The 22,822-nt window shown below is 51.7% G+C and overlaps 1 protein-coding gene across 2 annotated transcripts in view; it reads right to left on the reverse strand.

The window, feature by feature from the left end:
• RAP1GAP2 (RAP1 GTPase activating protein 2) overlaps positions 1–22,822 on the reverse strand; it is a 206,915-nt gene that overhangs the window by 179,057 nt on the left and 5,036 nt on the right. The window contains exons 1-2 of one of the 2 annotated variants that reach the window (XM_030295231.1): positions 11,777–11,914; positions 8,120–8,155 (exon numbers count right to left, since the gene is read on the reverse strand). In XM_030295231.1, the coding sequence (XP_030151091.1) occupies positions 8,120–8,155; positions 11,777–11,913 (173 nt within the window). In that variant the 5' untranslated portion in view covers position 11,914. Of the gene's footprint in view, positions 1–8,119; positions 8,156–11,776; positions 11,915–22,822 lie in introns of those variants that run through there. The other variant, XM_030295234.1, reaches the window with a different exon arrangement.

A 22,822-nucleotide genomic window follows, 5' to 3' on the forward strand; every position in this document is an offset into this window, starting at 1 on the left:
ACAGGGTGTCGGGAAGTGGGTGCCCTGCATGCGTGGTCCAGCCAGCTGCTGATTACAAGGGCAGTGGCGCCAGCCGGTGCTTACCTGGAGCTCGCCTGCCAAAGGCACCCTAGGAGCTGAGCAGGGTTGGGGGTCACAGCCCAGGTCACTGCCAGGCCTGCCTGCAAGGTCAGGGAGAGGGCACTTCCTGGCCTGTTTCCTGGCCACAGACCATCTCTTGCAACCCTTCACATGTTGCTCCTCTCCTCTGTCCCCTCTATGGTCGGGGGCGGGGGGGAGTGTAGGTATGAGGGTCAGGATCTAAACTGGCCACATGGAGAGGGGAGAGGGGGGAGGGGAGAGTAGGGATCATGTATTCAGAGCCTTACTCCCCCATCTCCATAAATGGGGCCAACATTCACCCAAGGGCTCACCCAGAAACTTGAAAGTCTTCACCTTGACCCCTCCCTTGCTCTCACCTCCCACATCGAAACCAATCCAGGCTGGGAAGACCACCTCTTCGATAACTCTCCAATCTGTCCACTCTCTCCAACCCCACTGTCCCCGCCCCAGCCTCCAACCTCTCCAGTGAGTCAGCAGAGGACAGCCAGAGGACCCTCTGACTCAAATCTGGGTCCTACTCCCCTTAAAACCCTGCAGTGGCTCCGGTCACCCAGAGAAGCCAGCTCAGCCCTCCACACAGCTGTCCCATACTGCCAGAGGCTGCCCAGCCTGCCCCCATACTCCCACACCAGTATTCCATCTGGTGGTAGTAACCGCCCCCAGATCCCTCCCACCCGCTGCGTTTCTCACCTCACTGTCTGTGCACTGTTGCTGCCTCTCTCTTCTGTGGACTGACCTTACTCACCCTCGGATACGGCTCAGGCATCACCAAGTCTGCAGGAAACCCCTTCCATCTTCTCAGAGGACATCTCTGCCAGCCCTCCTCACACTCCCCTGCAGTTGTCTGACTATACATCTGCCTGCCTCCAGGGCTGTAAGCTTTCACGAGCAGAGACCATGTCTTTTTCATCTCTGTTTTCCCACCAACCCCAGGGCCTGGCACCAGGCTTGGAACGGGGGTGCCCAGTAATTATGAGCTGAACTGATGCAGCATTCAAACCCCCAGAACAGCAAGCTCCCCTGCCCTTAACAACCCAGCATACTCTCAGCACATTCCCTGGGTGTGTAAGAGGAAGTGACTAAGGGGGCAGCCCCAGAAGGTTCTAGAACATCTTAGTGGTACCTGAAGGATTCTTGTAATCCACTGTAAGCAAAGTCCTGGTGGAAAATGGGGAAATTAACTGGTGATCATGGCCTTCGGCCAATGCATGAAAAAAGCCACGAAATTGGAATCAAGGGTGGACTGTGGAGCCATAGGCTTTCTGGAAGGAAGGCTGGAAAGCTGGAGGCAGAGACTTGATGCACTGACACCTGGGCCCTGACTCTGCTCTCTCCCCAACATGAGCATGTGGCCTTGCCAACACTACCACAAGAACCAGGAGAAGCAGATGTCTGTAAAGGTAACCATCTAGATTTTGTGTGTAATTCTCACTGACTGGAGATCGAAGCCCTGAGTTTACAGCCCCCATCCTGCATGAGCCATGGCTCCAGCAGCTGCCATCAAGGACCCTAGGGGCCAAGAGAAGATACGCTGCGTCTGCTCCTGCCTGTGTGGTCACCCTGCTTCTAATAAAATGTTGAATTCTTAGCTGGTGAAATCTGAACCTAGAGTAGGGATGGCCGTGTGGTATCTTCTGGCCAAACCACAGGACAGCTGAAATGCTGCTCTTGGCCGGGCTGCTGGGAAGATGCTCCTCCAGGCCCTCGCCCTCCCTCTCTTGAGGAAGAAACAAGAGGACACAGTCACCTCCAGGCTTCATCACATGCTTTCTCTCTATTCAGAGAAGCCATTTCTAGTGACCAAGAACTGGGACCATCAGTTAGAAAGGAGGATTTGGGGGGCACCTGGGTGGCTCAGTCAGTTAAGCATCAGTCATGATTTCACAGTCTGTGGGTTCGAGCCCCGCGTCGGGCTCTGTGCTGACAGCTCAGAGCCTGGAGCCTGCTTTGGATCCTGTGTCTCCCTCTCACTCTGCCCCTTCCCTGCTCCCTCCCCCCCCCCACCTCTCTCTCTCTCTCTCTCTCTCTCTCTCTCTCTCTCTCAAAAATAAATAAACATAAAAAATTGTATAAAAAAAGAAAGTTGGACTCTGTTTCCTACAAGGCAATGGGTTCTAGATTTCCCCACCATCAGGAGTGTGCTTGCTAATGTGCCCCCAGCAGTGGAGACAGGCTGCACTGAATCATCCCTATGCTCACCCAGTCCCATTATGGCCAGTCACTGTGTATGACAGTCATCTCAGATGGCTGGAGCACGGCTTACCAGCCTGTGCAGCAGAAACACACACACACACACACACACACACACACACACACACACACGTACCCACACATGTGTGCATGCCCATCTCTTTCTTTAGCAAAGAAACAGGGGTCTGTGGGGGGGGGCAGGGGCAGCAAAAAGGAATGGAGGAAGGTTATCTGAGGCTCCCAGCTCAGCTCCTCACCTCCTGGATGCTGCTTCAAGGACCTCCATGAGCAAATCCTAGATTTGCCAGCCTGGGCTCTCCTCTGGGGGAATCTAGTCTATGGCTCAACTACTGCAGTTGACGAAGGGTCAGTCCCCAGAAGGTTCTAGAACATCTTGGTGGTACTGAAGGATTCTTATAACCTTATCCTAAGCTGGCCTCGGCCCCATCTGCTGATTCTGCCTCTTTCTCTCCTTCCCTCCACCTGCACATGATAGGCTAACCATAATGACCCATAACTGAATCATTCACCAAATCTAGATTGAGAACCTGCTATGTGCCAAACACGATGTTAGATTCTAGGGTGCCAGAGACGAAGTGTGCAGAGCCCCTGTTTTCAAAGACATTCGTTCATGCATATATGCATTCACTTTTTCAACAGCGAGTACCTCCCATCATCGAGGTCCTCAGAGAAATACAAAAGGACAAAGGTCATGAAGGTAAACTCCTAGAATGTCAAAGCTACAAGAGAGCAGGTTAGACAGTAGCCCAACCATCCCGTCTTACAGATGGGGAAGCTGAGTCTTGGAGAAGTTAACCATTTGCCCATCTGTTAGCCTGGGGCTAGAACCTGGCCCTCCCAACTCCTCCCGTGTGCACGGCCACCACCTCCCTCTCCGCTGTTCCCGTGTGGCTCCGTGCCCCCTGCACCTTGCCGGTGAGGGTCCTCATCATTCAGGCACCAGAGATGCCACTCGACCTGGGCCTGCAGCAAGGGCATGTGGTGTGAAGGCAGAGGTGCATATTCTGTGCCACCCAGATTAGGTGCACGGCCCCCGAGCAGAGCGGGGGTAAAAAGAGTGAGAAAGAAGAGTGGCCAAGGGAGGTGCTGAGAACGACTCAGCTCCAGCCTGGACGAAACCAGCCACGAAGTACAGACCAGGATTCAAACCCCAGCCCCGTGATTTCTTCACCGATGACCTTAACCAAGTGTCCTGCCTCCATCTTCTCAGCTGTACCACGCCGAGAGCGACAGCAGCTGCTTCAGGAGGCGGTTGTGAAACCTCAGGGAAACTGTGCCATTTCAACTTAGCACACCGTAAGTGCTCAGCAGTGGCGAGGCCAGAACCCCCACCTTCAGAGCTGGGTGGCTCAGGGACACCTCCAGGAGATACGCGGCTGACTGTCTTTGTGTGGAGAGCGCTAGGTCCCCAGAGAAAGAGCTAAAGCAACTGGGAGCACAGGACACAGCGCAGGGGTGTCTGCTGCTCAGCAAAGTCAACGGACTACACTAGCAGAGAGAAAGAGGTCTCGCCCAGCGGAGGCAGAAGGAGGGTGGCACCCTGGTGCCTAGGAGAGCTGTAGCCCATGTAGTTGGCTTCCCAAGGGACATACCAGCGGGGCGCCTGGGTGGCTCAGTCAGTTAAGCGTCTGACTCTTGATTTCGGGTCAGGTCATGGTCTCACTTTTGAGTTCGAGCCCCACATCAGGCTCTGTGCTGACAGTGCAGATTCTACTTGGGATTCTCTCTCTCTCCCTCTCTCAATGCCCCTACCCTGCTTGCTCTCGCTCTCAAAATAAATCAATAAACTTTAAAAATGTTAATCTAATGGACATATCAGCGAGCAGAGCCATATCCTGGGCATCTAGGCAGATCTCCACATTAGGTACTATCAATGGAGGGGAGGAAGACAAATGAAAAAACAAGGACTGAACTCCCTTTTAGTCCCCAGGGTTGCGGGGGTGGCTAGCTTAAAGCTCGTATGGTGTCTGTCCAGCCCACAATCCACCTTTCTTCGTGGGAACTAACCCCTCCCACATAGAGAGGTGACCACAGCAGCCATATTTTATCATAAAACTTCATGTCTCCAGCTAAACTGATTGGACCAGGGGTACACAACTGACCCAAGCTGGGCCAGTAAGATTCTCTCTCTTTTTCAACAGTTTTATTGAGATGTAATTTACACATGATACAATTCATCATTTTAAAGTACACGATTCAATGGCTTTAGTATATTCGCAAGGTTGTGCCACCATCACCACTATCTGGTCCTCGGACATTTACATCACCCCACAAAGACACCTGCATCCTTTAGCATTCACTCCCCCTAACAACCTCCCCAGCCCTAGGAAACCACGAATCTATTTTCTGTCTCTATGGATTTGCTTACTCTAGACTTCTCATATAAATGGAATCACACAATACGTGGTTGTGACTTTCACTTAGCATAATGTTTCCAAAGTTCATCTATGTTGTAACATGTGTCAGTACTTGGTTTCTTTTGATGGCCAAATGGTATGCCATTGTATCGATGTGTCACGTTTTGTTTACCCATCCATCTGTTGATAAACATTTGGGTTGTCTCCACTTTGGGCTATTATTAATCATGCCGCTATGAACACTCGTGTTACAAGTTTCTACATGAACAACATATATTTTCCTTTCTCTTCGGTATGTACTTAAGAGAGGAATTGCTGGTCATATGGTAACTCTGTGTTTAACCTTTTGAGAAACTGCCAGATTGTTTTCCAAAGCAGCTGCACCATTTTACATTCCCAGCAGGCAGCAGTGAACAAGGGTTCCAGTTTCTCCCCATCCACACCAATACCTGCCATTATCTTCTTTCTGATTATAGTCATTCTAATGGGTGTGAGGTAGTATCTCACTGTGGCTTTCGTGTATATTTCCCTGATGGCTAATGATGCTGAACATCTTTTCACGTGCTTATTGTCCATTTACGTATCCTCTTTGGAGAAATGTCTATTCAGATCCTTTGCACATTTCCTAATTGTGTTGTCTTTGTATTGTTGAGAGCTCTTTATGTATTTTAGATAAAAGTCCCTTATCAGATATGATTTGCAAATATTTTCTCCCACTCTGTGGATTGACATTTCACTTTCTTGATGGTGTCCTTTGTAACACAGAAGTTTTTGATTTGGATGAAGTTCAATTTATCAATTTGTTGTTGTTGCTTATGCTTTTGGTGTCATATCTAAGAAACCACTGCCTTATTCGAAGTCACAAAGATTTACTCCTATGTTTTCTTCTAAGAGTTTTATAAGTTTAGCTCTTACATTTAGGTCTTTGATCCATTTGAAGTTAATTTTTACATATGGTGTGAGAGAGGGGTTCCATTTCATTCTTTTGGATGTAGATATAGCTGTACCAGCACCATTTGTTGAAAGACTATTTTTCTCTATTGAATTGTCTTGGCACACTTGTTGAAAAATCAACTGACCACAAAAGTGAGGGGTTTAAAAAAAAAGTGAGGGATTTATTTCTGGACTCTGAATTCTGTTTCATTGATCTATATAGCTATCCTTACACCAGTACCAAATGGTCTTGATTACTGTAGCCTTGTAGTAAATTTCAAAATCAGGAAGTATAGTCCTCGAAATTTGTTCTTCTTTTTCAAGACTACCCATAAGTTTAGGGGTGCCTGGGTGGCTCAGCCAGTTCAGCGTCTGACTCTTGATCTCAGTTCAGGTCAAGGTCTCACATTTCTTGGGATCAAGCCCCACGTCAGGCTCTGCGCTGACAGCACGGAGCTTTCTTGCGATTCTCTCTCCCTCCCTCTCTCTCTCTCTCTCTCTCTGCGCCTCCCCCGCTCGTACGCTTTCCCCCCGACTTTTTCTCTCTCTCAAAATAAGTAAATAATCTTTAAAAAAAAGAAAGAAAAGACAACCCTTAAATTTCTGTATGAATTTTAGGATCAGTTTAGCAGTTACTGCAAGGAAGCCAGCAGGAATCTTGTTGGGGAGGCTCTCCAGTTCCAGCTCAACCCCTCCTGAACTCTAGCTCCACTTTCTCCCCTGGGTTCCCTGAGACACCCTGGGATCTTTTCTGTATTCTCTTTCGCTTACCCATATTACACTGAGTTTTTCTTTCTTGCAATCAGAAGAATATTAACCAAGTACCAGTAAGAACACAGTGCTACACACCATCCCAAACAGCCATCTCAGCACTACCTCCCCAGGACCAAAGCCCTCAAACTGCCCCCCAGATACTCAATCCCAACACTGGCCAGTGCCCCCAGCCCTTCACTACACCTTGAAACTAGTTTCCTTCCAGGTTACACACATCATCTTTACCCGTTAAACAGCCTCTCAATAAATGCCTGTGAAATTGAACTAAACATCCCAAAACAACACCAAAAGAAACATTCCCACCACTCCACCCCCGCTTAGTAACCCTGCTTCGTGCCTAATTCTCATTCAATACGCAGATAAGAAGCTCTCGGAAAATTAGACTTCAGACAAAGGATGCAAAAACTGAAGTCTGGAGAAGTTAAATGCCTTGCCCATGAGTGACAATTTGCCCTGAACACTGAGCCACACTGATGCACACCCCACGCCAACCGGCATAGGCCCGGGTGCACCTATTGTCCCGCCCCATCTTTAAGAGCCGCTAGAGAAGCTGCCTCCTCCTGGCAGTCTTCCAAGACTACTCCCACGGCAGAAAGCTCTCAGAAGGCAGGGACTGTCTGCCACTCATCCCGGCCCTGCTAACTGCTTACCCTCACCGTTCTGAGCAAAACAGACCAAAGTGGGAAGCCTCTTATTCTCACCCCTATCTGCCGACGCTCAAGACCGGCTGTGCTTTGCCCGGGGACCTGTACCCAGGGCATACACAGCCAGTGCTAGCAACTAGATGGCACGGCAGAGGGAGGCTGGCCTGGAAAACCTTTCAGCTGAGATGGGGTGTCACAGGCGGGAGGAGCTGCCTCTGAGGGAGGACACTCATTGGAGGAATTTCTCACGCACCAGCGAACTCACATATGGCAGGATAATATTTTGGGCTAGTGACCAATGCTATTTTTTCCTCCTAGAATTTCCCTCCTTTTCAATTCACTCAATTGGAGCAGGTGGTTGGTCAGTACTCATTGCCCAGGGAGGGAAGAAGATGGAATGACTTTTTCAAAGTCTGAAGCGGGGAGGGGAATCAGGATGCAAACACAATGGCTGGGGAGAAATACACATGGAAAAGGAGCAACGACGGTGAGGGAGGAGCAGGTGGAGGTTCTGGGAGAGAGGTGTGTCTGCGCAGGGCTTCCCAGACAGACGGGCAGACATATGGCAAACCGCGGCAGACAACTCCCAGCCCCCGAATCTGGTGTTGAAGCCTCAGAGAGCCGCAGGGCTGGGCTCAGCAGGATGACATTTGTCTGGTAACAGATGACTCAGTGGCCAACTGACCACATGCACACTGGGGTGTTTCATGAGGCTTTAGAACTATGTGGCACAATTTTCCAGGTAGGTAGGAATGTCAGAAAGACTGATGGATCGGGGACTTCACATAATAATCAAGGGGATAGGAAATAAAATTATCTTTCTCACGTCCAAGTTATGGCCTAAAAGACACCACCGTATGCATTACCATCAACCTGGCACCTGCTGCTTCCATCCCAGCATGCTTTTCTCCAGACACCCCAGGAATCAAGAGCCCTGTCCAACCTCTCCAGTCCAAAGCCCGTAACACTGAGACGGAGAATCTGACAAATGCTACAGCCCCACTCTGGTTCCCCACAACTCAGGGGAAACGAGGGGCCCACAGGAGCTCTGGCCTGCCATCATCTCTGATCGCTACATAACAGGAAGTGGCTACTTACTTGACCTTCAGGCTCGCCAGCATGGTCTTGTCGATCCTGCCAAGAGAAAAGCAAGGGCTTTGGTCAGTGCCGAGGCTGAAGGCTGCCAACTAGCAAATGAAGGGCAGGTCCCTTAGCCAGTCTAGACCACCAGACCGGCAGGGCCCTGGAGGGGACAGCCGCTCCAGCCGGAAGCTCTCCTCCAGCCCAGGAAGAGAGGACTGTGAGCTCTGGGAGGGCTGGAGCCACATATAACCCTACAAGGCAGGTACTGTTATTCTTCCCATTTTAGAAATGAGGAAACAGAGGCTCGGGAGGATAACATCACTGGCCCAGTCTGAATCCAGGTTCCGACTCCAAACCCAGAGATCCCTTTGTATATAGCATCTCCCTTCATTGCCCCCACTCCACAAGAGGCATTTGCAAGCCAGCTGCATCAGTCACCGCAGCTGGACCTTCAACACATCGACATTTCCCAGGCTTCTGCTTTGGAAAGATACCAGCACCCCAGCACCCCAGCAACAAGGACCCTCCTGTTCTAGGAGCTGCCAGTCCACGCAAGGAGCCAGACCCCACTCCTGAGACAGAACCCAAGAGCAGGCTCCAGGGTGCACGGACAAGTGGGAATTGTCAGGCACGGAGCTCAGAGCAGGGAAGATCACACGCACAGCAGGCTGTCCTGGCAGCCAGCTCCTCCACCCCACCCTTGCTGGAAGACAAGGCAGTGCTGCTAAGCTTCTATTTTTACCCCGTGCATATGCCAGCCCTCGTGGCTGGTAAAAGAGGCCCCTTCCTCTCTCCAGACAGAAAGGTGGGCGAGATTCCCACTGTCAGCATCTCCTCTTGTTTAGGGGTCACAACCACCGGTGTCACCACCACCACCCCCATGTCATCAACACCACCACTGTCACCATCACCATCGGTGTCGCCACACCCCCATGTCAGCATCACCATCAGTGTCACCATCACTATAAAGGTCACCATTACCCTCAGTGTCACCACCATCCCCTGTGTCACCATCACCATCAGTGCCACCCAAATCACCACCACGTCCAGGATGCTCGAAACCCTGGAAAGATCTTTCAGCCGCCCTATCCTGTATGTTCAGCTTTGCCACAAGCTTCCTTGCACACGACTCCCAGGGCAGCACGGGGATGGGAGCAGTGTCAGGGGCCACACAGGGAGGACACGGAGCTGTCATAAGTCAGCACCAAGCCCCTGAGCTGGGAGGTGGGATCCTTTCACTCTGAGTAAACTCCCAGCACCTTTGGATCTCAGTTTCCAGCAGCAAAACAAGCCACACCCCAAAGCTCCTGGCCCAGGTCCCTCCCAGCTTCTTCCCCACTGCATCCTGGGCCCCTTCCACGGAGCCTCCACAACTGGTCCTGAAGGGTCTCATGGGGCCCCCAAACCCTCTAGCATGCAGACATGCCTCCTCTCCCATTCAGCCCACCAGAGCGGGGAGGGTGAATCCAGGAGGCAGAGCCTCCCATTCTGCTGTAATATTTGTAACCCAGAGCTACGGAGCTACCTAACTATGACCCCAACAACAAGCCTTTACATTTTATATTTTCTCAAGGAATCCTTTTTAGTTCTTACGACATCCTGTGCATAAGGTGGAAATCCCCCACGTACACATGGGGAAACTGAGACCCAGAGAGGGGAAGTGTCCCGTCTGAGTTCCTCAACAGGCCAAGGTGGAGCCAGCAGTTAGAACCCAGACTTCTGGTGTGGCGCCCTCTCAACCCAACCGGCACAGCACCCAGTGGGTCACAGCAACCCCTGGCCCAGCACCCACATCCACACCTACCCGGCAATCTATCCACAGGGTTCCCACGCTAGGGTGTGGCCCTGGGAGGGCAGGGCCTGTGGCCTTTGCAGGGCCAAGACAGGAGATAGGGCAGTAGCCGTGAGACCGAGGTTTTCTCTTTCAGAAAGCCAAACTCCCAAGGTTCTCCCTGGCGCCTTCTCTCTCCTCCCCACCCCATTCTCTCTCTACACCTTGTCTGTCGCTGATGCCACTAGCTATCCACCCTGGCATCCAAAGGAGCTTCCAAAATACCGGCCCCTGAGATTCTGTTCGCGGTGTGGAGTGGACCAGGGCTCCAGGAATCTGCACTTTAGTCTCCAAGCCTCCCAGCTGGCAGCCATCTCCAGATGACGGCTGCTCTAACCCGCCAAGCCCACCAGGAAGCCCTGCACCCCCTCAGACTCAATGAGCCCCTACCCAATGCCTGTCGTGGGCAAGAAACACTTCACTTAGTCGTTCCATAAGCGTGTACTGAGCACGTACAACGTGCCACACACAGTTCCTCGTTCTGCTCCACACCTTCCAGAGGAGGGTGGGTCTCAGAGGTACCCTCTCATGGCCTGGGCCCTGTCCTGTAGCGATCCCAGCCAGCCTGACTGGGAAGCACACTAGGTGATTTGGACCCAGACCTCACCCTCGGGACAGGAACCCCTTGGCCCCGCCATCAGGGAGGGCCTGTGAGCAGGCACTAGGCCACACTGTGCCACCTGTAGCATCATGTCATCCTCGCTGTCCCCAACTGCCAAACATGGAGCACCCACAACCCCTCCTGCCAGAGGGTGGATGGCAAAGAGCCTCCAGAGAGGAGGAAAAGGGAAGTCAAAAGCCGCACACACACAGAAGCGTAAACAGCCAGAGGAGCAGAACCCACCTCCTCCCAGACCCTGGGCCCCCTCCCTCTGTCCCTCGCCTCTGTGTCCCCCCAATTAGCCCGCCAGCCTCCACACCAGGGCACCCCTGGCCACCCTCCCTGCAGCAGCAGGAATCTTTGACAAGGCCCCAGGTCCACAAGCTGAAAGGAAACCGATAATGAAAACCACTTGACCCCGTTCCCCAGCTGAGGAGAAGCTGCCAGCAGCTGGTAACCATAGACAAGTCTTTGACCTTGGTCTCCCCGTTTTCTGGCCCCCTAGGGAGGAAAGAGCTTCTCCCTTGTCCCAGACAGAAGCTTAGTGGCAAAAGGTGGCCCAGAGGTCCAGGGGAGAAGCGCGAACCCAGCTGCTCCGGCTGGGACAGAGCCGGGATTGGCTGGCCGGGCGGGGGGCGGGAACTGTGCAGATGGGTGTGCCCTGCCTTCTCCACCTTTGCCACGGAGAGGACTGAGCCCAGAGGTCCCCTGTGCAGGAGACGCCCCATCACAACATCACGTACAAAGCGGACACAGGAGGAGTGTGTGGCACACCTGCCCAGACAAGGGCACTCAAAGCGAGAGAAGCCCAGACGTGCATACACACCTGCTCAGAAGCGCCGAGTGCACACGTGGTCACACACACAGCACACCCACCCACCCAGCCAGGCACACACTTCATACCTGGCTGTACAGACTGGGAGCTGCAGACATGCCACACACACATGGGAACAGGCACAGACACAACATTCAGCCACAGCCACGCAGCCTCGTTCACACTGGCTCCGGCTCCAACCCTCCGGACTCCCTAGATCCTACTCCAGGGTGAGTGAGGGAAAGCTTAATGTCTGATACCCCGGCCACCTCCATCCGGCCACGGCATCTGCAATGCACCCTCCTACCCACCCGGATCTCAGGCACAACCTGAGCCCTCTGCTCACACAGGCAGCCCCAGCAGATGCAAGACGTCGCGGCTAGGTTCGCTCCCATCCCTTCAACCGCCGTCCCATCTGTCACCCACCATCCAAAGCCCCCAAAGGAGACACTGCGCTTCCTGCGAAACATGGCTGTGGCCGTGGGGCCCCGGAACCCAGCAATGTCCTCAGGACTGTTGGCAAAAAGGTGACAGTGCAGTGGGGTCAGCAGAGCCACAGGCATAGGGCGGGACACTGGGTGTGGCACCTCCCCCACTGCCTGCCCCCAACCCCAGCACTTCCTGTGGGCGAGGCCGCGGGGCTGGGAGGTGTGTCCTGCCCTCCAGGAGGCACCAAGGAGGCAGGGGAGGTCGCAGAGGGCAGCTTCCCCATGCCCAGAGGAACCCGCAGCTCCGGAAGGGGTTCGGCTGGCAGATTGCACCACAGCCCGAGTTGGCAGCTCGGTCCCACACAGCCCTGGCTTCTCAGAACCCAAAAGAGGCCGGAGGAGTCCCACAGACGTACCTGTGAGGGAAAGAGCTCGCTGGAAGGCTGGGGAGCCCTTCAGATGGCTCCTCACACCCACTCCCTGCAGCTGCCCAGGATGGGACCTCTGCCTTCCTGCTCCACCATGGCTCAGCACACACCAGATAAATCAGCCCCACACAGGTAAGGACACCCGCACACTTGTGGACACGAGTACACGTGCACTGCCATGAGCACAGGGGCACACGCACGTGTGCACATATAGATGCACAGGACCCACAGGTGCACAGGCATGCTCACATAAGTGTCGTTACACACCCACACACACATGCACACAGGTACCGCACATCCACATGCCGGTTCATACAGACTCAACAGAGACACCTGCACATACATCTCATATACACACAACTCCCCGTGACACAGGCTCACATGTGGACACAGACCCACGTGCACACACTCAGACTGCACACACGCCCTCAAGGTACGTTCACATGTACACACGCACAGTCACAGATCTGTGCTTCTCAGACGCCCTCAAGTGCCCAAGCAGAGGTCAGCAGTGGGAAGGTGGCATGTGTGTGCAAGTGTGTTTCTTTCTAGCGGGGAGAAAAAGCTAGCCCTCATCTCTGCATGCACCAATGCCGACCATGCCAGGTATACAGTAGGTGCTCACTAATGACAGCCCATGGAGGGGTGTGGCACATATGCTACCACAGACTAGGTCGGGGGGACACAGGTGGGGACCAGGCCCCTGCCCTGCCACAGTTTCCTGGTTGGGGTCCACTGCCACTCTGGGCACTGGATCTGTGTTGTGGGACCAGAGGGCCACCCCCAGGTCATGGACGAAGGGCACAGGCATTTCTATTTTCTTGACTCCGCTGAAGCAGGGAAGGCTGCATGGGCGGCCGGCGGCACGCTGGATGGGCTGCAGGCTCAGTTCAGGTCTGGGAGTGGCAAGGGTGGGGTCCTTTCCTCTAAGGCAGCAGGCCTCTCGGCAGAAGCCTGGTGGTCCTCAGTTCAGGCCGAATCCTCCGTCCCCACCTTCACCAGGAAAGGAAGGATGCTGTGGTTCACCCTCTGGGCTTGCGTCAGACCACTGGCTTCCCGCTGGATGTCCACTCCGTGCCCAGACCTCTCCCCACACTGCACCCACCCCACAGATGCTCAACAGGCACCATGGACGCCTTGGGTCCTACTCGCCCTGCATCCACTTGGCCTCCCTCTGAGTAAAACAGTTCTGTGCTCCACCCACCCCCAGAGGGAGTACCTGGCCAGCCTGACCAACCAGGGCAACCACAGTAACTAGCTCAGGAGTGGGGCAGGAGAAGTCAGTGGACCCAACAAGACTCACTCCCAGAGCACACCCCTTCTCCTGCCTAGGTTGCTAAACCACAGGATGGAAGCACCACACAGAGGAGGGCAGGGGCAAGAACTGCCACCCAGTGAAGAGGTCAGGTCTTCAGGACATCATCAAATCTCCCGGCGGGGTGCCTGGGTGGCTCTGTCCATTCGGCATCTGACTCTCGGATTCGGCTCAGGTCATGATCTCCCAACTCGTGGGTTCAAGCCCTGGGTCAGGCTCTGCACTGACAGCTCAGAGCCTGGAGCCTGTTACAGATTCTGCGTCTCCCTCTCTGCCTGCCCCTCCCCCACTCATGCTTGCTAGCTTGCACGCTCTCTCTCTCTCTTTCTTAAATAAATATTTTTAAAAAATTTTTAAATAGAATTGAATTTCTCTCACTCTCCACTGAGGAAGTCCCAACTAAGAGGGAGAGCCTGATGTGTGTAAGAGTGAAGGTCAGAAACACCCGTGGCTGCTCAGCCTGCTGCCTCACCAACTCTGACTCCAGGCCAAGCAGACGGGCCTGGCCGTCATGCGGGTAACCAACAACACATTTCCTGTTGCAAATTACTTAGTTTTTCATCAATTAGAGGGAGTTCACAGTGAACCCATCATGGGAGCACGTGATTTAGTGTGTGAGACAATGAAGTGGGGTTATACCAATAAGCTGGGGCACTTCCGAGTACCCATCATCTAGTCTTATCTGTCCACACGTGTGACCCTGTTTTCCTGTGGTCCATCATCGTATTCTAGGGGAAGAGGCCGCTGAGAGATGCTCTCATGCCGGTCCTCTCAATCTACAGAGATACCCAGGTGAACACCCAGGTAGGAGGCCACAACCCAGTAGGGATGCAGGCCCAGGTGCCAGCATCTGGAGGTCGGCAGGGCGCCCCCGGGAACAGGCAGGGAGGAGCTGCTGCCACCTAGAGGCTGGAATCTCCCACTTGGAGTTCTGGTCTCTTGCATAGTAACACAAAAGACAAGGAGTAATGCAACACTCAGATCCTTGGCCAAGGAGCGGCAATAGCCTGGCTGTGTCAGCAGGAAGGGGCGCAGGACTCACAGCATCCCGATGTCCCTGAAGCCACTAAGATCTGGGAACCTTGGAGAGTCCAGATGGACCCATGCCTTCCTCAATCCTCAGAGTGAGGGCCTGGAGGAAGAGAGGGAGGTTCCCAGATGGCTTATGTTTTACTCTCTGAGCTCTAGAGGGAGGTGAGAGGCATTCTAGAGCAAGCTTCCACTCTCTTTTCCTCAGCGCCAGTCTCCCAAGCTTTGGAGCCATGTGACTGCCAACACATAACCTAACCTCCGAGGCCTCAGTGTACTCCTCTATGATATGGTGGCTGCCACCAAGCTCACAAGATTATAAATAAATGTAAACACTTAGCACAGGGCTCCCACACCATTATGGGAGCTATTATAATTATTATCTATTACAATTCCGCCCCCTCCTCCGGTCCCGCTCAGCTTCCTGTCGCCCCTGCTCTGACCCCTCAGTTCCTCTTCCATGTGGGGGTGGGCAGCGAGGGGTCTGAATGCTCTCTGGGAAGGACTGTGAGTCAAGAGAAAAGAGAAGCACCCTGTGAGCCAGGCCCAGCCCTTCTACCCCCACCAAGCACAGCCCAGCTTCCTCCCTGACCTCCGCTGACTCAGATTACGGAGCAGTCAGAGTGGAGACAAGCTATGGGTACAGAGGAGCCAAGGGCAGCGCCTGTATCTGTGAGCGTACTATGGGCCAGCGCCGACCTCACCGCTTAGCTCCTTTCGATCTCACGACCACCTCTGAGATGGTAACACTGTTATCCTCATTTTACAGAGGAGGACGCTGAGGCACAGAAAGGTGAAGGAACTTGACAAAATTTGCCCGGCACAATGGTGGCAGAGCTAGGTCTGATTCCAGAGACCAAGTTAACAGTCACTGTTCTATAAAATGGTCTGCATCGGCAAGTGCCGGTCCCCAGATCAAACTGCCCCTTTGGAACCCGCACAAATGCCCCATTCACACAGGGCCCATGTTACAGACAAGGGAGCCTAAGCACCTGAAAGAAAAGCACAGCTCAACAGCTAAGAGAAGACAAGGATGAAGTCGGAAAGACGAGTGCCCAAGTCTTTCCAACACCAGGCTAGACCGGCTCCTTCTGTCCTGAGGTCGCTCCTTGCCCCGTCCACAGAGCCAACTCTGGGTCACCAAATCACAAGGCCCTGGCTTCTGTGGGGGAGGCCTGTGGGTGTTCCTGGTCCAGCTGGGGAACAAGTCCCAGCCAGAGCTCCAAGCTCAGGACAGAGCTCCAGGGAACCCACCCAGCTCTCTGGGCTTTAGAGGAATGTAGAGTTGAGAAGCCGGCTGGAGTGGGAGGAGGAGGAAGCCCAAGCCCCTGCCCCTCCACCCGATCTGCAGGCCCTCTGGGGCGGGAGGGAAGGGAGAGACCGTGTGGTTTCCTCTGCTTGGACAGCTCTGTCCTCACAGCCGCTAGTGGGAGCTGAAAGAGGAGACAAGCTCCTTTCCCAGGCTTGGGGACGAGCAGTTACAGGAAGCTCCGGAAACAGATGCCCCTGGAGAAGCCGGCACTAGATCATTTGGCCTAGATCCGCCCCCGCTCCACACGAAGCATGAACTACCAGCATGCGGGGTGGGGCTCAGCTCTCCTCCCACCTCCACCACTAAACCACCTTGAGCAGGTCACAGGCTTTTTGGGGGGCTTCGGTGGAACATTCCTCAAAGGAGAGGTAACATTCACCCCTGCTTCCTTCATAAGCCAGGTGAGGACAATGAACAGCGGCAGAGAAGGGCATTCTGGTCTCCAGAAAACAGGGTGCAATGGCATTCAGAGCCAGCAAACATGCATCAGTTAGGAATCCACACTTGGGGATCGAGACAAAATGACATCTAACATCTGCCCTTTGATTTACGGTGCACTGATCACTTCCCCACGTGCGCTATCTCTAGGGCCAGACTGAATTTCCCATTGCATGAGTTCTGAAAAGCAAGATGATGACAAAAAAAATTGCAAGAGCAGTGCTAGTGAAAAGCAGACTCCAAGAGCATGACCCTGAGCCATGACCATGTGGTTTATTCTGATCTGCTCAGTGCTGCCAGCCTACCAAGAGAACTGCAAGCAGAACCTGGCTGGACACTAAAAAGCTATCAAATGTATCACAGCTTAAAATTTCTTGGGGCTCCTGGGTGGCTCAGTCGGTTGGGCGTCCGACTTCAGCTCAGGTGATGATCTCGCGGTCTGTGGGTTCGAGCCCCGCATTGGGCTCTGTGCTGTCAGCTCGGAGCCTGGAGCCTGCTTCGGATTCCGTGTCTCCTTCTCTGTCTGCCCCCCCCCCCACTCATGCTCTGTCTCTCTCTGTCTCTCAAAAATAAGTAAGTGTAAAAAAACAAAGTTTTTTTTTTAAATCTCTTAAATAACGACAAGGTATCACTTTTGCCCATCAGATAGTAAAGGTTAAAAGAAACCCAAAAAATCGTATGTGGATATAAGGTAACAGGCACTCCCATCATTACTGTAGAGATTTGGCAGTATCTATTAAAATTTCAAGTGCACACACCCTTCGGGCCAACAATTTTGTCTTTAGAGACTTAGTCCACATATAGACTCACACCAGTTGACAAGATCCTTGCATACAGATGTTAGTTTTATCGCTGTCTGAAACAGCAAATACAAAACATGAATGACCGTCACCATACTGGAGAAAAAGCATACAATGGGATACAATGGAGCCACTGAAAAGAAGGCAGAATGTATGTGTGTTACTATATAAAGATAACCTAAAAAAAGAGTTTAAGAAAAAAAAAAAAGAACAGTTCATCTAACAGGATCTCATTAGTTTAAATAAATACGTAAATTCTTATGCATGCCTAGACAATTTCTGGAATGGAATATAAGCAATGGTCCAAGACTGTTTACCTCTGAAGAAGGGACCAGAACTAGAAATTTGGGGGAGGGGACCTTTCACTTTACGTCCTGTGTGCTGCTTGATTTTTTTTAACCATTAACATGTTATAATTTAAAGAAAAATATGTTAAATCTATGAATGGTTTGCTCTTAAAAATAGACAAACAGGGGCACCTGGGTGGCACAGTCGGTTGAGCGTCTGACTTCGGCTCAGGTCTTGATCTCATAGCTCGTGAGTTCGAACCCTGCATCAGGCTGTGTGCTGACAGCTCAGAGCCTGGAGCCTGCTTCAGATTCTGTGCCTCCCTCTCTCTCTGCCCCAACCCACTCGCATCCTGTCTCTGTCTCTCAAAAATAAATAAACACTAAAAAAAAAAAGTTTTTTTAATAAAAATTAAAAAATAAACAAACAAACAAGAGCAGAAATGGTAGCAGCTACAAAGCCTCATTTCTTTAAAACCTTAAACTATCGGGGGCTCACACTGACACTGATCCAAGTCCTGGGACCATCTCTTCTACCCTGAAGGGAAGTAGGTCTTGCCCCAGAAAGGGCAGGCCAAGATCTCTCTCTCCCTGTCTGACTCCAGATGGTTCTTCCATCCATTCTGCTTTTAGGCAAAGAGTTTGTGCTTTAATCTTGAGAAACCTCAGAGGAGACCAACATACAACTTTGCCGGAGGAAATTTAACAACACAAATCAGAATCCTTACATGCACGCCAAGGGGGCTTCCGAAGTACACATCAAGGCCTGTTTTTGGAACTGGGTGTTGGTTTTAGACGGGTGAGTCAAGTTTATGGACATTCACCCCTACACTTAAAATCTGTGCACTTCTCTACATGTACATTTTCCTTCAATACAGAGGTTTGTTTTTTTCATATGCATGCTTTTTGACCTGGCAACCCTGTTCTCAATTCCACACCATCCCAAGAAGAAAAAAAATCAGAGCCATGCGACAAGTTGTACTTTCCAGAGTCTCCAGCTCATTGTTGCCATAACTACGGAACAATGGAAATGACCTAAATTACCAACAGGGTAGGTTCAAGAAAGATAGCATCTCCCAACAACAGAGTACGTTCCCGCCAATATAAAGTAGGTATAGAAGTACATGTAATGACAAGGGAAGACACTTACGGCATATTTCTGAATGGAATAAAATAGGCTAAATATTATGTTCAGGGCCATATTATTAAGGGGTGAGATTAAGGATCATGATTTTTTTCTTCTTTTCTTCTTTTCTGTTTTCTGAAATAAGCAAGTCTTACTTCTATAGTTAGAAAAGCACAATAAACACTACTTAAAATAATAACAAATAATAGGAAGCAAAAAGAGATAAAAAAGGGGACAGGCCCAGGGTTATATATTAGTGGTTTTCAAATGCACTGGGTGTGAGAGTCACCTGCAGTTTAAACTAACATGGGTTCAAACCCCAGCCCTGCTGCTTACCAGCACTGTGACCTTGGGCAAGTCCCTCAACTTCTCTGTGCCTCAGACCACACCCCTCATCTATAAAATGGGGATAATAATAGTATCTACCTCAGCGGACTGTTGGGAGGGGTAAATGAGCTAATATGCATGAAGCCTTCAGAGGAATGCCTGGCATAGACCTATAGGTGTGTTAGCCAATGCAACTGCTCAAATTCTGACTCCATTGTTCTGGGGAGGGTCCAGGGAACCTGCATGTTTAACAAACTCCCCTGATGACTCTGGCCCAGTGAGAAACACTGGTAGCACATCCACTACAACACTCCCATTACCTTCGGTGTCCCTGGAGCTTCCTGTGGAAGTCTTGGGCACTAGGAGCTGTCTGAAGGAGATCTTGCTAAAGGAGATCACGGAGCCAGCTCTCTTAGCTCTCACTCCATCCAGCTGGGTCACTCCCGACCCTCCCCTACTGCAGAGCCTCTCCTGAATGGGCTGGAATGTGGGCATCAGCACCCTCTGCAGGCAACTTTGGGTACCACAAAGAAGAAAAGGGAGCGTGTTGGGGCGCCTGGGTGGCTCAGTCGGTTGTGTCCCAACTTTTGATTTCGGCTCTGGTCATGATCTCACGGTTTGTGAGTTCGAGCACCACATCAGGCTCTGCGCTGACAGTGTGGGGCCTGCTTGGGATGCTCTCTCTTTCTCTCTCTCTGTCGCTCTCCTGCTCACATACACACTCTCTCTAAATAAATAAATAAAACTTCAAAAAAAAAAAAGAAAAGAGAGCATCTTGCTTGTATTTCTAGAACGGTAGCCATACTTTCCCCTGGCATAAGGGATTGGGGGACACGTGTGGGGGACTTCTATGTCTTGCAGGAGATCAGCAACAACCGTGGCTTCCAGCCCTGGTTCTGACATTGAATAATAGCTATGGAGAAACCACTTTAACGCCCTCTGCATTTTTTTCATCTGTAACAAATAACTGTACCCATTTCTCAAGAATCTCCCACGAACCAGTTATGTCATACTTTTTACTTTATTTAATCCTGGCCTCAACTGTGTCCTCTATTCCGGTGAGGAAATGGAGTCACAGAGAGGTTAAGGAACTTGCCCAAGGTCACAGGGCTGGTAGGTGACAATGGCAGAATTCAAACCAGAGGCCCTGCTTTTAACAAGTCTGCCATTCCTATAGAGAATGAGGGCAGCACTAGATGTGAGCTACCACCAGGCTGGGCCCCCACCCATGCCCAGCCAAGGAGCAGCCCCAAGCTGGGCCAGGATGAGCAAACCTTGGCAAGCTGGGCGAGAGAGCGATCCTTCTGGCAGATGAACAGTGACTCAGGTGGAGGCAGGCTGGGAGGACAGAGAAGAGGCAAGGAGCTCCCTTAAACACTTTTTTTTTTAAAGCCCTGCAGCTCAAACACAACATGTTCATGATTCATCTCTCGTGACTCCCCTGAATGAAGATGGGGGCCCTAGCAGGGTGTGCCCCCCCAGGCACAGAGAAATCCTGCTGGGGTCCCAGCCTTGTTACATCTCCGTCAAAACTTGTCCCTTGCCCCTTTGAAGGGAGCAAGGCTAACTTACAATGACATAATAATGGAGACACTCCATCAAGGTCCCCTCTTCTCTCCCCATTACTAGCCCCACCTCAAAAGGGCTCTGAACAGTGAGGTGCCTCCCGTATTCCATGCAAGTGGTGGGAAATTGGAGCTGGATCCTGTAGCTTGGTGAAAGCCTGCACCAACGCCTCACCTGAGGCCGGGAGATCTGTAGGTGGGACTACAGTCACTGCTAAAGAAACAACCCAGTGAAGTACATACTAACGTTGTCCCATTTGACAGATGGAAAAATCGGGCACAGAGAGACTAAGTAATTTGCTCAAGGTCACGCTCCTAGGAAGGAACTGTGGCAGATTTATTATACTTTCCAAAGACAGCCACACCATCCCATAATATATCCCGCGTCCCACATGCTCTTGTTACCAGGTGACACGGACACCCCTCTACTGAGAGATGGAATCTCCATGCCCTCCTGGATCTGTGTGGATCTGTGAGTCAGGCAGAAGCAATGCCGCATCGTTTCCAAGGCTGGATAAGAAAAGGTAAAACAGGGGTTCCTGGGTGGCTTGGTGGGTTAAGTGTCCGACTTTGGCTCAGGTCATGATCTCACGGTGAGATCGAGCCCCACATCAGGCTCTGTGCTGACAGCTCAGAGCCTGAAGCCTTCTTCAGATTCTGTCTCCATCTCTCTGCCCCTCCCCTGCTCATGCTCGCTCTCTCACTCTCTCTCAAATATAAAAAATTTAAAACAAAAAATTTTTTTAATTAAAAAGAAAAGGTAAACTAGCTTCTGCTGGCTCTCTCTTGGGGTCCTTGCCCCTTAATCCAACCACCATGCTGTAAGGAAGCCCGAACTAGCACACAGGGAGATGGCCTGGGTGACAAGAAGACAGAGCAAAGGGAGAGGCCCCTGTGGTGAGGGACTGAGTCCTCAAGCCAACAGCCAGCTTTAAATGCCAGACATGAGCCACCGAGCCTTCAGACCATTCCATCCCCTAGTCTTTGAAACACCCCAGAGGATGACCGCAAAGCAGACAGAAGTATCCCTGCCAGGCCCCGCCCAAACTGCAAATTCCTGAGCAAAATAAATGTCACCACTGTTTTAAGCCATAAGCTTCTGGGCAGTTTATTACGCAGTAGAAATAACTGGAATAGCTGGTGATAGAGCCAGAGCTGGAACCCAGTGAGCTGGCTCCAGAGCCTGTGCCCCGAGCCACTCTGCCATGGTGTCTGCTGTGTGAGAGACAGCAACAGAGGAGGGGTTTGGAGCTTGGGCCTTGAGTCACACATACCTTCATATATTCACTCATTCATTCATTCATTCATTCATTCACTCAGTGCTTGTTTATTGCACCCTGGGATATTGTGATTCATAGGAAATACACATTTGGTCTTCAGCTACAGTTCCTGGCTCACAACTCCCCAAACCCTTGTAGTTTCAGAAGTGCGGAGCCTGATAAAGGTGTCTTGTTATGTGAATGAGGTGACTTTTAGAAGCACCTAGGGGTGGAGGCCGGTTGCCAAGAGAACCAATCACATGATTAGAAGGCCAGACCTCTCTCTCAGACCTCCAAAGAGGGAAGAGGGGCTGGGGTTGATTCAATCGCCAATGGCTAATGATTTAATCAATTGGGGCTATGTAATGAAGCCTCCATAAAAACACACAGGACCGGGTTGGGAGTGCTTCCAGGCTGGTGGAAGAATGGGGACAGTGGCGCCCTCTCCCCACATGCTGCCCCACACACCTCTTCCATCTGCCTGCTCCTGAGTTACATCCTTTCATGATAAACCAGTGATCTGGTAAGTAAAAGGTTTCTCTGAGTGCTGTGAGCCGCTCTAGCAAATTGCCCCAACGGCGGGAGGAGGAGGAGGTCCTGGGAACCTCTGATTTATAGCCAGTCGGTCAGAAGCGCTGGTAACAACCTGGGCTTGGGACTAGTACCTTGTCCGACTGAATCCTCACCAGTGGAATCTGATGTGATCTCCAGGTAAATCGCATCAGAATTGAGTTGAATTCTCAGACACCCTACTGGTGTCCAAAAATTGTTTGGTTACACGTGTGGGAAAAACCACGTCCCCCCTTAACACACACACACAATAGAACTGGTGTCAGAAAAGCAATTTACATCCATACTGTGTTCCAAGCTCTCTGCTAATGCTGAGGATATATCGGTGAACAAGACAGATCCCTGCCCTGGGGGGCCTTGGAGGGAGGAGGTGAAAGATAAAAGAGGGATAACTTTACACAGGTATTTACGACAGGTTGATATGATCCAAAGGCGACCAGGTGGGTGGGGAGCCCTGTCTGGAGAGCATGATCTGGGACAGCCTCCCTGCAGGGGAAACAGCAAGGATGTGAAAATCCAGCTTTGTGAAGAGTGAACAGAATGGCAGCAACTATCAAGAACAGACCTGGGTTACATCCTGGCTCCACT

Source organism: Lynx canadensis, chromosome E1, assembly GCF_007474595.2.
Source record: "Lynx canadensis isolate LIC74 chromosome E1, mLynCan4.pri.v2, whole genome shotgun sequence".
NCBI classification, from domain to species: Eukaryota; Metazoa; Chordata; class Mammalia; order Carnivora; family Felidae; genus Lynx; species Lynx canadensis.